At 40.8% G+C, this 17,103-nt stretch overlaps 1 protein-coding gene across 2 annotated transcripts in view; it reads left to right on the top strand.

Moving 5' to 3' along the window:
* The window catches only part of N4BP2L2 (NEDD4 binding protein 2 like 2), a 114,870-nt gene that overhangs the window by 19,896 nt on the left and 77,871 nt on the right, over positions 1-17,103 (top strand). For both annotated transcript variants that reach the window (XM_030563119.1, XM_030563110.1), the window contains exon 3: positions 5,048-5,172. In XM_030563119.1, the coding sequence (XP_030418979.1) occupies positions 5,048-5,172 (125 nt within the window). The remainder of the gene's footprint in view (positions 1-5,047; positions 5,173-17,103) is intronic.

The following is a 17,103-nucleotide window of genomic DNA, read 5'->3' as shown; positions in this document are numbered from 1 at the left end:
TAGGACTTTTCAGCTTGGAAAAGAGGAGACTAAGAGGGGATATGATAGCGGTATATAAAATCATGAGTGGTGTGGAGAAAGTGAATAAGGAAAAGTTATTTACTTGTTCCCATAATATAAGAACTAGGGGCCACCAAATGAAATTGATGGGCAGCAGGTTTAAAACAAATAAAAGGAAGTTTTTCTTCACACAGCGCACAGTCAACCTGTAGAACTCCTTACCTGAGGAGGTTGTGAAGGCTAGGACTATAACAGGGTTTAAAAGAGAACTGGATAAATTCATGGAGGTTAAGTCCATTAATGGCTATTAGCCAGGATGGGTAAGGAATGGTGTCCCTAACCTCTGTTTGTCAGAGAGTGGAGATGGATGGCAGGAGACAGATCACTTGATCATTACTTGTTAGGTTCACTGCCTCTGGACACCTGACATTGGTCACTGTCAGTATACAGGATACTGGTCTGGATGGACCTTTGGTCTGGCCCAGTATGGCCATTCTTATGTTTTGGTTATCATTTTTACAGTGCAAATATTGTAATAAAATGAGCACTGTACACTTTGTGTTCCTTGTTGTAGTTGAAATTGTTATATTTGATAATGTAGAAAAACATCCAAAAATATTTAATAAATTTCAATTGGTATTCTGTTGTTTAGCAGTGCGATTAAAACTGCGATTAATCACAATTAATTTTTTTGAGTTAATTGCATGAGTTACCTGTAATTAATCAACAGCCTTAATTTTAATCTATTTGTTATGACAGTTTTAATTGTGCTGTAGTCAGAGTTTTGGCTGGGGGTAACCAATACATGGAAAATAAAATAATTTATTGTGTATCTGGGGTTGCAGGACTTTCGTGCCATTGTCAGGGTTGACTTTAGCAAATAGGAGAATACAGCAGAATTTGTTCGATATGTGCCAGTACAACATAAAATACTATGTCAATTGTACATAACAACACTGTAAAATTTAAAATAAAAATGAAGGTCACACATTTAGCCTTGCAGAGAGACTTGTTGAAGTCATTGGGGCTCCACAGAGGTGCATGAATATGGTTGTATGCAGCCAGTTGGTGGATTGTGGCCTAGCTATCTACTTGCTGTTTCATTAAGGTAGGTACTTTCTCTTAAGATAGGAGATATTTTTGTTTATAAGAATCTACTGAATTGTCAGTTATTGCTTGGGGATAATAGCTACACCTGAAGTACGTGTGTTTTATACAGTAAGTGAATAATATGGAAGCCAGATCTCATTTCCAAATGCAGAATTATCTTCAGCTGAATAAGAAGATCAGCTACTCGTCTGAAATCGTGGCTTCCTGACTTGGAATGTAGTATCTATAGAAGAAATGTTTTGTGGGGGGGAATGAAGTGTTGTCAGGCATGGGCAAAACTCACGATTTACCTCAAAGTTGTTAAAAAGGCATCAGTACTTTGTTTGCCCAGGAGGAAACTTGTGTTCAAATTCTTATATGTTATATCCCAAACCAGCCCAACAAATCTTTTGCTAAAGGAAAAAAATATTCCACTCAGTTTACTGTTCAACAATTTGAACAAAAAGTATATATCATTATACATTTAAAATGTAATGTCATAAATTGTATTACATATGTTGATTAAGATGTTTATGTAACCCTATCTCTAGGGGTGGGGGAAGAAAAAAAATTGTTCTTAGCACAATCTTGATCATGCTACTTGGATCATTAGTAAATTTTGGACTTCATTATTCTTAATGCCATTATAAATTACTGTGTTAGGACACTATAAATGCATAAGTAATATAAATTATACGCAGATTAGGTACTGTGTTATGAGCTTTATCTTCATGATTGATCTGGCAGAGTGGGGTGTCAGATTCCTTCTGTTGAATTTTTAATGAAGATGTGTGGTTTTGTGACTGGTCTACAATGTTAGTTTATATACTAATGATCCACAACCAGTCTCTTGCCAGTGGGTTGTGTGCACAAAGTTAGAGAACAGAATTGTGTAATAACAAAACTTTTAACTGGTAAAGTTATTGCAAATTTTTATGGACAGGTATGGTAATTGAAAGTGCAAATGGACACGCTTATGCTTCTGCGATATTTGTGATTTGGCCTGTTCTCCTCCTTTCCTGATCTCTAAGCTGTAGGACATCCCAGAGTACAAGAACACACATGCTGCTCTATTTCTTCTCCTCTGGCTACTCTGTCTCCTTTTGAGGCAATACAGCATATAGCTGCCTAAATTTCCCAGAATGCACTGATACAGATATCAGTGTGATAGTTGTGGACATGTGTTGGTAGTGGCAGAAAGACTGTTGTGTACATACAAATGTAACCATGTTTACTTTAGACCTGTTAAAGTAATAGTGGGTCTAAGAAGTGGCAGATAAATATGAATATATTAAGAAGTCTCATTCTGCCCAGGGGTTGACATTTTGATGTGCTGGAGAGCTAGCAGATAATTCTGTTCCTATAACTGAGCTGTAATAAATCAACCTTGCTCGTTCACAAATATGTTTTGGCATGACTAAGCAATATTTTAATGAATTTTGGATAAAACAAAAGTTAATTTTAGTTCTAGTCAGAATTTAAAAATTGAAAAGAATAAAATCATTCATATAAAAATTGAGACCTCTTCTGTAATGGCTTATTTATCATGCTAGTTGATTACAACATTAGATAAAAATACAGAATTATAAAAATGTGTGTATGGTAGATTTTGGTGACACTGAGTGATATGTTTTCCCAAGACAGAACTGCTTTTGCGTTGCTGATTTGTATATTTGAGATTGCAGTAGCATTTACGGTGAAAATAAAATGTGTATTCATTATGGCCCCATTCCCTTAAAAAGAACTGCACAGACAGACCTCCCATGGCTTCAGTGGGACTACATAGTGCTACACTGGCAGATTGTGGCCTTAATTATGTACATACTGTTCTTCTGATGGGTCCTACAGGAGTTGCAGGGGGCACTTGATGGATTTGTTTTGGGGATGATATGGCTTTTATAAAAATAATACTTTCTTGGCTCTGTATGTTTGAAATCTGAAAACACTTAATTGGTTAAATAACTAATAATTAAGTGTTAGGATGTCTGAATGAAAAATTAGTAGTATTAAACGGATCCAATCCATGATATGATACCAAACTGGCATTGACGAATTTTAAAAGAAAATGTTTAAAGTGGAGAGGGAGGTGAGGTGGTTTAGGAGACTAGATTTGTAAGAGAAAAGGTAAAGGAAGGAAGAGCAACAAAAGGAGAACGATTTATGTTATATGAATTTTTGCTCCTTTCTCTTTTTCTTCGCCATTTCTTTAAAGCTTTTAAAGAAACTATTGTCAGCCAAGATTGTTTAATGCATAGAAGTGTTGGCAGGTTTTATTTTAAATTAAAAAATACTGTGCATCAAATAATTATGAAATGTAAATGCTTAATTATTAAAATTAAGATATTTAATTTTTTGGCATTAGGGAGTGATAGTGTGGTGATTAGATTTGGTATTACATTGATGGAGGAATGACTGCTTTTCTGCCTCCCCTTCTCCCTCCTCATTTGAGCTAAGAGTGCATGCAATGACACTAAAACAGTGTTTTCCATGGAAATTTAGGAAAGATGGAGGGTAGAAGGAATCATTAAATGATTTCTCTGTGTGACCAAAAGTGGGAGAAGTTAAATTTGAGGGGAGGGGGAATCAAATTGCTCGTCTTATTTTAAATTAAGTTAAAAGTGAGGGTTGCTTTTAGAGGAATGCATATGCTCTGTTGCAGTTCTGACTTTCCTCAATAGAAAAGGCCTGCAGTATTATTACATTGGTGCTGCTGCCACTGCCTGTTTTTCTTGCATGTGTAGCAGCAATAGAGTAATTGACGTGTAAGTCTTGTTAGTTTTACTGTGCTGCTCCAGCTAGGCATGTACAGTGCTATGTGCTAGAGCAAGGGTTCTCAGGACAAATTTTTTAGTGGCCTCAGAGTTTGGCTACCAACTTTTGCTGGTGGCTGCTTTCACACTTTTCCCTAAAATACTTCAGGAAAAAAAACAAATAAATATGCACATAGACAGGTCCAAAACATTGTTGTTTATTTATTGCTAGCCAGAAAGTCTGTTGTGAAAGGTGATATTAACAAACATGCCAGTATCACTTTTCACTGCAGATTTACTCAGCCTGCCCTGTCAAGCCCTGGATGAGAGGCTGGAACAGGCAATGTGGGGCTGGAGCCTGAAGCCTTGATGCCTGGGTTCTGCTGCTTCATAGCCAGAGTCCGGGGCTGGAGTCCAAAGTCCCTCAGCCAGAACCTGCCACCCCAGGGCTGAAGGCCAGAGCCTGAGCCCCACTGCCCTGGGAAGGTGGGGAATTCACTGGCTGCCTGATCCTCCAGTGTTGTGCCTCAGGTATCCCCAGAGTGGGGCAGAGCCCAACTGCTGCTGGCATCCCCAGCAATCAACACTATCATGGTGCATCCAGGAGCAACAGGGAGGGGAAGAGGCTGCTATTTTGCCACTCACCGCCACCCCATCACAGCGCAGGAGGATGTGGCCGCTAGAAAAGCCCATGGCAGCTGCATTGCATCCAAGGTGGCTGCATTTGAGAAACACTGTGCTAGAGTTGAACAGGTTCAAATGAGAGAAAGGATGGTCTAGTGGTTAGGGCACTGTTCTCTGACTCAGGAGACCCAATTCAGTTCTGAACCCTGCCACAAACAGCCTGTGTGATTGTATCCCATACTACCCACTTGCAAGATGGGAGTAATACTTCCCAGGAGTGTTGTGAAAATATATACATTAAAAGATTTGGAATGTGCCAAGTTGCTACTGTCATGGAAAGTAGGCACAAATGTGCCTCCTGTGAGGAAGAGAATAAAAACAGCAAATAAGGAAACAGCGGAGAGAAAAGAAAATGCTTAATTTTGGGTTGGAAATTGTTGGGTTTCTTTTAGCGACAAAACTGAAGTTATCTAAGATCAAAAATAGTACAACATTAAACTTCCCTATGTCACTTTATTGTTTACCCTCTAAAGAATAAGATTTGGCTAATTTGTAATGGTTTTGCTTTTTCCTTTGTTTGACAGTATTCTACTCGGTCAAAATCGTGATGGTGTGGTGTTCAGCACCGATGATTATTTTCGTCAGCAAGATGGATATACATATAACGTTGCTCAGCTTGGTGATGCTCATGACTGGAACCAAAAGAGAGGTGTGAACACAGTAGATGAATTCTTTTAGATCTTGAATGGTTAGAATATGCATGTATAGCATAAGCATTTATATACAAGTGTCAGTGGCCAGTTTACATGGAATTCACAAATGCATAACTTCTGTACCCTTCTTGAAAACTAAAGATTCAGATGTGAGAAGACCATAGACAAAAATCCTTTTTCTTCTTTGTGCAAAATCCACAGCTCTATTAGAGTGTGTACTTCAGCCTGCTTGCAGATTCAGGGCAGAACCAGATCTGTTAGTCACTGGTAGCAGGGGAATACCTTGTGTCCTGAAGTTCCCTCCAGTGACCAGCATCTCTGCCACCCCTCCCTGCCGCAGAACTTTTCTGTGGGAAATTCCTGACTTTTATTTCAAAATTTTAGACTAACACCAGGCTTCACTAATGTTTCTGTCTAATTCCCAGTCATGTCCCATGGCTGCACTTGATTTTGGGGGCAATTGTCCCCTCAGCTCTCATTCCCTTTCTGAGGTGTTTGCAGTGGATGGTGCCTCTGAAGGCTTCAGGGTCCAAGCTAGGTCAAGAAAAGCTAGAGGCAAAAGGAAGGGCTTTTTGTCTTCTGCTCCCCTACTTACTTAGTGTCTCACTGGGTATCTCAGCTGGCTCTGCAGGCAGGACACAGTTTCCCTCTCAGTCCACGCATGGCAGGGTTGGCTTGTTCCCTCATCCGTTTCTGGGAAGAACAGGAACCAGACAGTATTGGGGAAGCCAGCTTTGCTGGGCAAGATGCAGCTCAGGCTTGATGGCGTTGCTTCAGACCCTCTTTGTCCAGTAGGAAAGGAGTCAGGTAGGATTGGAATGAAACTGGCTCCAGGGCAGGCAGCTGCTCCCTTTTCCCTTCCCATGAGGGGAGTGAAGCCAGAAGGGCAGCACACTAGATAGAAGATTACAGCTGAGTTCCTACAGCCTGCACCAGCAGCTGTGCTTCTGACTGAGGAGCTCAACTGCCTCCTCCTTGTCCCCTTCCACTTTTCTGTAGGTCACAACTGGAGGAAATTGGACACAGCATGGATGCTGCCAATACCACAGACAGTGGTAAAGGGCCTTTGGACCCAGCTCCCTCCCCATCCTCTCATCTCTAGAATTGCCTCCTCTAGGAATCCCTACTCCTATTCCAGGCTGAGTCCTTCAGGGAAACACTGACCTATCTGGACCATGTGGATCTCAGGCAGTAGAGAGGGGTGGAGCTTGTGGGGAAGCCCATCTTTGAGCATCAGGACAGGGCCTTCCTGAAAGACCCGAAAGGAAAACAAATACGTCCAGCCTCATTGATGACAGAGATATCGGTAGTCACTTGGAATATTTCTGGAGCAATTTGGGACCAGTTTCACTCCCCCTTCTGAAGCAGGATTATGAGGACAAACTCCCAAAGAGTGAATAAATGAATATTAAAATTGGCGCTGTTTCCCCTGCTGACCTTCACAAAGTGCAGCAGGGCAGATAATCCTCAGTGAGATTTCCTCTGCTCATCTTCAAGTGCAGCAGGGCAGATCAGTGCAGAAAAGACTAGGCCATTGATATGTGTGGATTCCTCTAGGCGTGTACCTCCTCCCACTTAACACACATGCAAAGGGAATTCTTCCTGCTTGCAGGAGGAAGGCCAGCAGATGAAATCAGAGTTAGAAAATCAAATATAAAATACATTTAAACAAATAACACTGCAGAGGATAGACACTGTTAGACAATAGAGTACTGAGTATTGTGAAACAACATATAGGAGGTCTGAAGCTTCTTACCCAAGAAAGGTTGTAGCCATATACTTTTCCTTATGCACTCTGGGAAGATGTACTAAAGCAGGGGTAGGCAACCTATGGCACGCGTGCCAAAGGCGGCACGTGAGCTGATTTTCAGTGGCACTCACACTGCCCATGTCCTGGCCACTGGTCCAGAGGGTTCTGCATTTTAATTTAATTTGAAATGAAGCTTCTTAAACATTTTAAAAACCTTATTTACTTTACATACAACAATAGTTTAGTTATATATTATAGACATAGAAAGAGACCTTCTAGAAATGTTAAAATATATTACTGGCACGCAAAACCTTAAATTAGAGTGAATAAATGAAGACTCGGCACACCACTTCTGAAAGGTTGCCAACCCCTATACTAAAGGGATAGGGATTTCTGGCCACACCAAAAAGCCTGGGAGCGTATCATGCTGTCATTCCCAGTTGCTATTGTGCATCACCATACCCTAATATCCAGGTTAGATATCTAGGTTATTGTTTCCAACTTCTGTTGCAGGTTGCCATGTCTCTCATCATCACTTCCATCCCTTCCCATCAGATAAATGGTTATGGGGTAATGAAAGAGACAGTGGCAGTGTGGGGCCTCTTGATTCACCATTTATTTATTTCTGCCCTGGCCTCCATTTTATAAGGGCAAAAGATTTCTCCGTGTTCACTGGTCAGTATTTAACATGGGATTGGTGTCATAGATAAATGTGGCTGTTTTCTCTTGTGGTCAGTGATTCACTGTTTTGAACTCAGGGAGATTTTTACTGAAAGAATGACCTCTTCACTGTACAGACCCTTTACAGCCAGCCAAGTTCAGTCATGCATCATCTCACTGCAGCCTTCTCCTCTGGGCATGGAAAACTTTTAGGTGCAGTCAGACGAACCAAAATAAAGAAATATGAACTTTCATCTGATCGCTGAGAGTCTCCACATGCTTTCATCAAGCAGCACTTAACATAAGTGGAGATTATTGCAACCCAAAGATTGCATGACCTAAGGACCTTCTCCCTGAAAAGAAGAAAAGGGATGAGAAAAAGGGATTCATATTTGTTTCATGCATGTATATTGGGCTTTGGACTTTTGGGATTAAGATGCTCAAGACAAATCAGATCCCAACTATTTATATCCAGAGGGATAGCCGTGTTAGTCAGGATCTGTAAAAGCAGCAAAGAATCCTGTGGCACCTTATAGGACTAACAGACGTTTTGGAGCATGAGCTTTTGTGGGTGAATACCACTTCGTCAGATGCATGTAGTGGAAATTCCAGGGGCAGGTATCTATATGCAAGCAGCTAGAGATAACGAGGTTATGTTCAATCAGGGAGTCATGAGGCCCTCTTCTAGCAGTTGAGGTGTGAAAACGAAGGGAGGAGAAACTGGTTTTGTAGTTGGCAAGCCATTCACAGTCTTTGTTTAATCCTGAGCTGATGGTGTCAAATTTGCAGATGAACTGAAGCTCAGCAGTTTCTCTTTGAAGTCTGGTCCTGAAGTTTTTTTGCTGCAGGATGGCCACCTTAAGGTCTGCTCTAGTGTGGCCAGGGAGGTTGAAGTGTTCTCCTACAGGTTTTTGTATATTGCCATTCCTGATATCTGATTTGTGTCCGTTTATCCTTTTCTGTAGCGACTGTCCGGTTTGTCCGATGTACATAGCAGAGGGGCATTGCTGGCATATGATGGTGTATATTACATTGGTGGACGTGCAGGTGAATGAACCGGTGATGGTGTGGCTGATCTGGTTAGGTCCTGTGATGGTGCAGCTGGACCTATACATTGAATGCTTCCGCCGACGTGCACAGGCAGAAATTGTGGAAAAATAACATCACTTGCCTCATAATCTAAGTCGTGCAGAAGGCAATGCCATCCACAGCCTCAGAAACCACCCTGACATTATCATCAAAGAGGCTGATAAAGGAGGTGCTGTTGTCATCATGAACAAGTCTGACGGCCTCCTTTTGGTAGTCAGACAACTCTCCAATACCAAATTCTACAGGCCACTTCCTCAGATCCCACTGAGGAATACACTAAGAAACTGTACCATCTACTCAGGACAATCCCTACATTAACACTGGAACTAATCAACATACCCTTAGAGCCCTAACCAGGGTTATTCTATCTACTACCCAAGATCCACAAACCCGGAAATCCTGGACACCCCATCATCTTGGGCATTGGCACTCTCACTGAAGGACTGTCTGGATATGTGGACTCTTTACTCAGACCCTATGCCACCAGCACTCCTAGCTACGTCCGTGACACCACTGATTTCCTGAGGAAACTACAATGCATTGGTGACCTTCCAGAAAACACCATCCTAGCCACCATGGATGTAGAGGCTCTCTACACAAACATCCCACACACAGATGGAATACAAGCTGTCAGGAACAGTATCCCTGATGATGTCACTGCACAACTGGCTGCTGAGCTCTGTGCCTTTATTCTCACACACAACTATTTCAAATTTGATGACAAGATATATCTCCAGATCAGTGGCACCGCTATGGGCACCCGCGTGGCCCCACAATATGCCAATATTTTTATGGCCGACCTGGAACAACGCTTCCTCAGCTCCCCTCCTCTCACGCCCCCTTCTCTACCTCCGCTACATTGATGACATCTTCATCATCTGGACCCATGGGAAGGAGACTCTGGAAAAATTCCACCACGATTTCAACAGCTTCCACCCCACCATCAACCTCAGCCTGGACCAATCTACACGGGAAGTCCACTTCCTAGACATCACAGTGCAAAGAAGTGATGGTCACATTAACACCACCCTATACCGAAAACCTACCGACCGCTATGCCTACCTTCATGCCTCCAGCTTCCATTCCGGGCACATCACACAATCCATTGTCTTACAGCCAAGCACTGAGGTACAACTGCATCTGCTCTAACTCCTCAGACAGAGACCAATACCTACAAAATCTCCACCAAGCATTCTCAAAACTACAATATCTGCACCAGGAAATAAGGAAACAGGTCAACGGAGCCAGACACGTACCCAGAAGCCTCCTACTGCAAGACAAATCCAAGAAAGAAACCAACAGGACTCCACTGGCCATCACATACAGTCCCCAGCTAAAACCGCTCCAACGCATCATCAGGGATCTACAACCCATCCTGGACAATGATCCCACACTTTCACATGCCTTGGGTGGCAGGCCAGTCCTCGTCCACAGACAACCTGCCAACCTGAAATATATTCTCACCAGTAACTGCACACCACACCATAGTAACTCTAGCTCAGGAACCAATCCATGCAACAAACCTTGATGCCAACTCTGCCCACATATCTACACCAGCAACACCATCACAGGACCTAACCGATCAGCCCACCCATCACCGGTTCATTCACCCTCATGTCCACCAATGTTATATTGCGCATCATATGCCAGCAATGCCCCCTCTGCTATATACAGTGGACAAAATGGACAGTCTCTATGGAAAAGGATAAATGACACAAATCAGATATTCGGAAATGGCAATATACAAAAACCTGTAGGAGAACACTTCAACTCCCCTGGCCACACTATAGCAGACCTTAGGTGGCCATCCTGCAGCAAAAAAAACTTCAGGACCAGACTTCAAAGAGAAACTGCTGAGCTTCAGTTCATCTGCAAATTTGACACCATCAGCTCAGGATTAAACAAAGACTGTGAATGGCTTGCCAACTACAAAACAGTTTCTCCTCCCTTGTTTTTCACACCTCAACTGCTAGAAGAGGGCCTCATCCCTCCCTGATTGAACTATCTCGGTTATCTCTAGCTTGCTTGCATATATATACTTGCCCCTGGAAATTTCCACTACATGCATCTGACGAAGTGGGTATTCACCCACGAAAGCTCATGCTCCAAAATGTCTGTTAGTCTATAAGGTGCCACAGGATTCTTTGCTGCTTTTACAGCTATTTTAGTGATACAATGGGAAACTTTATAGAAAGCTGAGGCTGCTCATGATCAACAGAAGAGTCTTCACAGTCCTGACTCCTGCCAGACATTATCAAAAGGAATACAGGTCATAAAGCAAATTGAAGCAGTTTGTGAAGTGTAGCCGACAAATATACATCTTTACAAGTGGTAGCTGGAACAAGTGGCAAGTCAGTAACTGTCCTCTGTTTCCTCAGATGTATCTGCAGGTCTCACAACCAGCCCTAACTGGAGGTGGACACCTGATTGGTGACAGGCTGTCTTATTTTGGGGGCAAAAGGTCTTACCTGTAACTTTGGTCAAATGGAGTCACTGGACATTGTCCAGAGTGGATTAGCTATGGAGTTTTGGAAGAATTTCAGGAATGTCTTTTTGTCCCATTCCCAGTCCGAGCTACTTACAATCATAGCATTGTACTGCTCCTATTTCTAGACACACAAAATTGGGGTCAGGGAGAGCAATGTCCTGTCTGAAACATCTAAATAAGTTCCTAATGCAAGCTTGTCATCAAAACCTTCCCATTTTACCATTATCAGGCAATTCTTATGTTTTCTAATTTCTCGCTTTACTGTATGATCTTACGTGTGCTTCAAGGGTCTCTCACCAGGATCGGGGGTAGCAATAATATTCGCTTTAGGGAAGAAGGAAATTCACTCATCTCTTGTCCAAATATTTGTCTTATCGGGTTTCTGTACAGATAGAACACTGAAGACGCAACCACACCCAGAGCGATGGAGTTCCTGGAGTTCCTTTGGATTCAGGACAAACATAGACATGTTTCCAAGGAATTCAGTCATAAGCCTGTGACAAGAATTAATACCATTAGGTACAAAGGAACATTCATCTTTATAAAAATGTTAACAGAAGATGAAGATGTCCATAAGGGAAACAAGTGATATCACAGAAATAAAAATCCAATTATTTTTTGGAGCCTTTAGGAATTCCTGATATAGTGCATAGGCATGTTTCAATGATCTAGAGTTAATATGATACTTATACAGTAGATTTGGGTATCCCCTCCATTCTTACCCTGTCTTATTGTTGACAGAGAACAAGCTCCATGTTCTGTGCTCCTATAACTGGTATATGTAGAAAATCGATATTTTGAAGGGTTCCTCCGATCAGGGTACCAAAAAAAGGGAGATCATGGCATCCACTAGCTGGAACTCAATGAATTGAACTGAGATATCAGAGCATTGCTCCTTCCTAAGGATAACAGATCTGTTTGGGTCATGATAGTCAATATGACTGACAAGTTTTCATAATATGTGGGAAGACAACGATCTGCTCTGTCCCAGAGAGAAATTCTGTCTTGGGTGGAAGCAGAGTTTCCTTCTCTCTGTGTGCACTGCCCATCAAGGAGGCGATGGACATCAGGATTTACACGTGGCAAAAGTCCGATGAGCAGAGTGACTTCTACACCCAGAAATAACTTGTTAATTTTAATTCAATTTGGTGGGGTGATGATTGACCTCTTTGCAGCTGGAAACAGTAAATAAGTGCTCTGAGGCCTCTGTGTGTAAGGACCCAGGAAGTAAGGTGGTGAGTGACATCTTGCTAAGTTGTGCAGGGTCCCTCCTATATGTCTTCCCACCTTTTCCACTGTTCCTCAGAACAATACAAAATATAGGAATGAGAAAACAGTAAAATATCATTTAAGCCTTTCTGGAAGAAGGTGCTGTGGTTCTCAGGTCTGGTTAACACAGCAATGGATCTTTAGATGTCCTTATCTCACAGAAAGAGATCTGCTGTTGCAAAACCAGTCTTTCCTCTGCGACCGGACAGGTTTAAAATGAATATTTGGATGAGATGACTCATTGCTGTCATGGACTCCAGAAGAGAAGGGAAACGCAATAGAACTTCAAGTGTGGACTGTGCACCAGCCTAGTAGAATAACTACGATGTTAAATCAGTGAAACATATCCTTGAGTGGCCCATAGCCTGGAGCACATATTGTGTGTCCTCAGCAAAAAGGTCAAGGGTCTTGTAGTATAATGTTCTCAGCATATTCAATAAATACAGTTTTTTTACACACATCCCAACATTAAATATCTCTTAGGGCATCGATCTTACCCTAACCTCGTTAGTCAGAGTAAAACCTTGGCATGTTATCTGTCCTGCTCCTTACAGCATTGCCTGATTGAAACATTGCAGGAAGGGGGAGTTATACCTTCCTATGCATTAGGGTAGACCCTCCAGATAGCTACGATCTCACATCAGATGAGTTTCTTTGTTTTTTTTTTTTTTTTGTTTTTAAATAAATTGACAGCCTTTTAACTGAGATTTAGTATTGTACTGTCATTTCAGACAGCTTGTCTAGCATCCATTCTTTAAATAAATTCAAGAATATTCCTCCTTCAGTTAAGCATCAAGTCTAGTCCTTAGGGGCATTGACAATGTCAGGACAGAGTAGTCATGTCTCTGCTATTGAGATCTGCTAGACTTCACTATATTCTGAATATTTGCTCATCCAGTCTTAGACAATGCCATTTCCTTTCTGTGGGCAGAAATTTTATTCACACCTTAGCGCCCAAGGAAAGATGGAGGTAATATTTGTATAATTTACCTTGTTTTGGATGTCCATTTTTAAAGCATGTTCCTGCTTCCCATTGTGGTAGGACACTGTTTATGAAAATCCCGTTGTAATGGATCTTTGGATCTATGCGTGAAAAATAAGAAAATTTATCTATACTTACTTGAAAATTTTCTTTCTTTAAGTAATAAAGTCCACAGATGTGGCCCACCATGGAGACAAATGGATCATAAAGAATAGAGATGGAAATTGACATCCAAGGGTTGGGTTTGTTGCTGTTAGTTAGAATTTACCTTGCTTTGCAGCAGGCGAAATAGTAGTGTTTTTCCTCAAAGTGTATTTAGTACAATCTGTATATTTAAGTAGATGTGAATTATCCTGGCTGTGGAAGTTATCTGAACTGGAGGGAACTTCAGGAAGTAGGGCATTCCCAGGCTGCTAATGACTGATAGGTCTGGTTGTACGCCCAAGCAGGCTGAAGTACCCATTGTAAAGGATGTGTGGATCTTATTTAAGAAAAGGAAATTTTCAAGTAAGCACAGATACATTTTCGTATTCCGTCGAAATAGTGGAACAGCAACAGTGTAGGCTTCATCCATTGCTTCTCAATAGTGTTATAGAGGGACCAGCTTCAGGAGTAGAGAGTAGGTTAATTGATTCATTGGCCATTCGTTTAAAATTGCCAACTATGGTAATTGTGGTGGATTTTCTGATATAGACACTTGTTCACTTGGAATGAGACTGTAACTCATTTGGTGGCTAATCTCTTCCTGGTAATGGACAATAGTTGTTTGATTATTCGGATCCTTTTTAATCTGTCAGCAATCTTTGATAGTGAGGTTTTGTTAACCTGCCTGTGGCCACTAGTTGAAAGTTTCCTCTCCAAGGCTTTGTATATAGTAAGGGAAAAGGTGCTTATTTTCAATCAGATTAACTCAACTCAATTTAAAACCCAATTTAACACCAGTATAGACTTAGTTTTATATCCTTTGCTCATTTTTAGTATGCCAAGGCTATAATTCACCTGGTAAAATTGAGTTCATATTGTTAATTCCATTTATCACCAATATACATAATTAAACTCAATTTGAAAATAAGCACCTTTTTCCTTCTCTAGACAAGGCCCAAGAGGTATTGGAGAGTGGTTCTGAACAATTGCTTATCTGCTCTGAAGAACCTCTTATAAATGGCGTGAAATTTTGGGTCATCATTATGCTCTATCAGACCTGGATTATGATGTGTCTGTGCTTTCTCAGCACCTGGCCAAGATTGAGACTTGGATGAGAATGATCTTTCTGTGTAAACCAGACAAAATAGAAATGACTGATGGATTAAAGGAAAAATTATTTCTACTCCTTTTATTTGCGTGTCTTTTGTCCAAGGAAATTTAAACGTGGGAATGCTCTTGGACCCCTGTAAACCTGGGTGGTGGTCATGGAGGTGGTGAAGAGAGGATTTTGTTTGTTTATTTGTAAGTTTTTTTACATCTGTCTGGGAAGTTTAAAAAGAAACTAGATAAATTCATGGAGAATAGGTCAATCAATGACTATTAGCCAGGATGGGCAGGGATGGTGTCCCTAGCCTCTGTTTGCCAGAAGCTGAAAATGGCGACAGGAGTGGATCCGCTTTATGATTACCTGCTCTGTTCATTCCCTTTGGAGCGCCAGCCATTGGCCACTGTCGGAAGACAGGATTACTGGGGCTAGCTGACACCTTTAGTCTGACCCAATATGGCAGTTATGATGTTCTAAGTTGTTTACAACATTTTCTTACACATCCAGACCTCATCACAGTTATCCATGCCACTGTGTTTTCTGGATGTGATTAGTGCAAAATGCTCTTGATTGGGCCACACTGAAGAAGTCTTGGGTACTCCAACTATTGCAAAATATGGTTTTCCTGCCTGCAGGAAATGTATTACAGAGTCTTCATTAGTTTCCAGTTAATTTCTCGATATAGAACAGAGCTTGCCTTTTAATCTTGAAAGCTTTACTTGTTCTAGATCTTAGCTATAGAAAAGACCACTTTCTCCCAGTGAGCCAGCATGGTGAATCAGGTCAGCTGAAGTGCTTGAGTGAATTAGATTCTAAATTTAAATGTTCTAGTGACAGAATAGTCTTAGTTCAAATTTTTTTTCCTGTGTTGGTCAGCAATAATCTGGTAGTGTTGACCTTATGACACAGTATTTGATAAGAGATTGTTTGGAGAAACTGTAATTTTTTCTTTTTCTGGTTAGAGGGCAAAAAATGTACATTCTTAAGTGTTTTTTGTCCCTGAGACATATTAGAGGGCATATTTATAAATAAAGGCCACCGTAAACAGTCATTTCAATAAGATTGTAGTCATTTGATAATGATTTGTAGTCATTTCTGATCTGAGACATACTCAAACTAGTGACCTAGAGGTGAAAAGTTCTGTATCTCCTTATCCATTTATCTAAGTTATCCATATTTCTGTATTTCAATATTTAACAGGAACACTGTTCCTATATTTGAAGCTGGGGTGTGTCTGTGCAGTACCAGAACAGCTGATTATCTTCAGTTTTAGCTTGCAATGAATGCCTTTGTACAGCTTTGGGTGCAAGCAGCTATTAATTACATCATTATGTATGTGGTAGGGAGGTGCTACATTTATTCATAGACTTGCTAAAGTGCTTGAAGCCCTACATAGTATATAAGCCTTGAATATTACTTATACTAGGATCATGGTGAAGAAAGCTAAAATGAAAGTACACTTCCCAACTGAGAATTAGTCGGTCAATGATAATTTATGAATTTTTTGTAAAGCTGGAAAGGCAATTTAATGTTATCCATATCAGAACACTTGAGAGTTACCTGATACCTATTTACAAAACTACTGATTAGATTTTAGCTCAGAGTGAAATTTTGGACTCCAAATATTAATTTGAAAATTAAATGTACAGATTGTAACTGATACTAAAGCAATTTGTATATAATTATATATTGCATTTAAAAAAATGTTAAAAAATGTAAGGTGCAAAGTCAAATAGTCAACAATTAGGAAATTCCAGAATTATGGTTGCTTGTGCATATGCATTGTGCTACTGTCTTTAATTACATGATCACTGTCACAGTACAGGGTGACCTGTACCTGAGTCCTTCTATATTCACACCTCCAGTGATAGACTTCACTACTACAACTTAAATAGTAAAATGCCCTCTTCTGTATAAGGTACTGCTTACCCAAAATGCTTTCATGGTGTTTTCAACCAGAATGACATGAGACCTTCCTTTCATGAGACCCAAAGGCCTGCTGTCACCTTGTCTCCAGGATGAATGATGCCAGGGGTATCTCTGATATATATTGATATATTAGACCAGTCCTTTATTCTTCACCTGTAAATAGGGTTTTCTTCCCCCTCCCCTGCCTCCATGCTGTTACATCTTCCTCTTGATTTCTTCTCCTGAAGCCCCACAATCTCTTCATTGGTATTTGACTCAGTATGAAATAGATTTCCATTGAAAGATATGCCATACACAATGGTTAGCCAAGGAGGATAATGTCTCCTGCCTCATATCTGATGTAACCTTTCTTAAGGTATGTCACCTCTAGGTGATCTGTCTTTTAACTTCAAGGCATAATTCACAGTTACTTATACAGTACACAGCTCATTACATATTATTCACACATACATTTCACAAAGATTATGATGATCGGTGTGTCACAGGCTTTCAGTAGAACCTGGCATGACAG

Source organism: Gopherus evgoodei, chromosome 1, assembly GCF_007399415.2.
Source record: "Gopherus evgoodei ecotype Sinaloan lineage chromosome 1, rGopEvg1_v1.p, whole genome shotgun sequence".
Lineage (NCBI taxonomy): Eukaryota > Metazoa > Chordata > Testudines > Testudinidae > Gopherus > Gopherus evgoodei.
The sequence above is the reverse complement of the archived record's forward strand: the minus strand, read 5'-3'. Positions and strand labels throughout refer to the sequence as shown.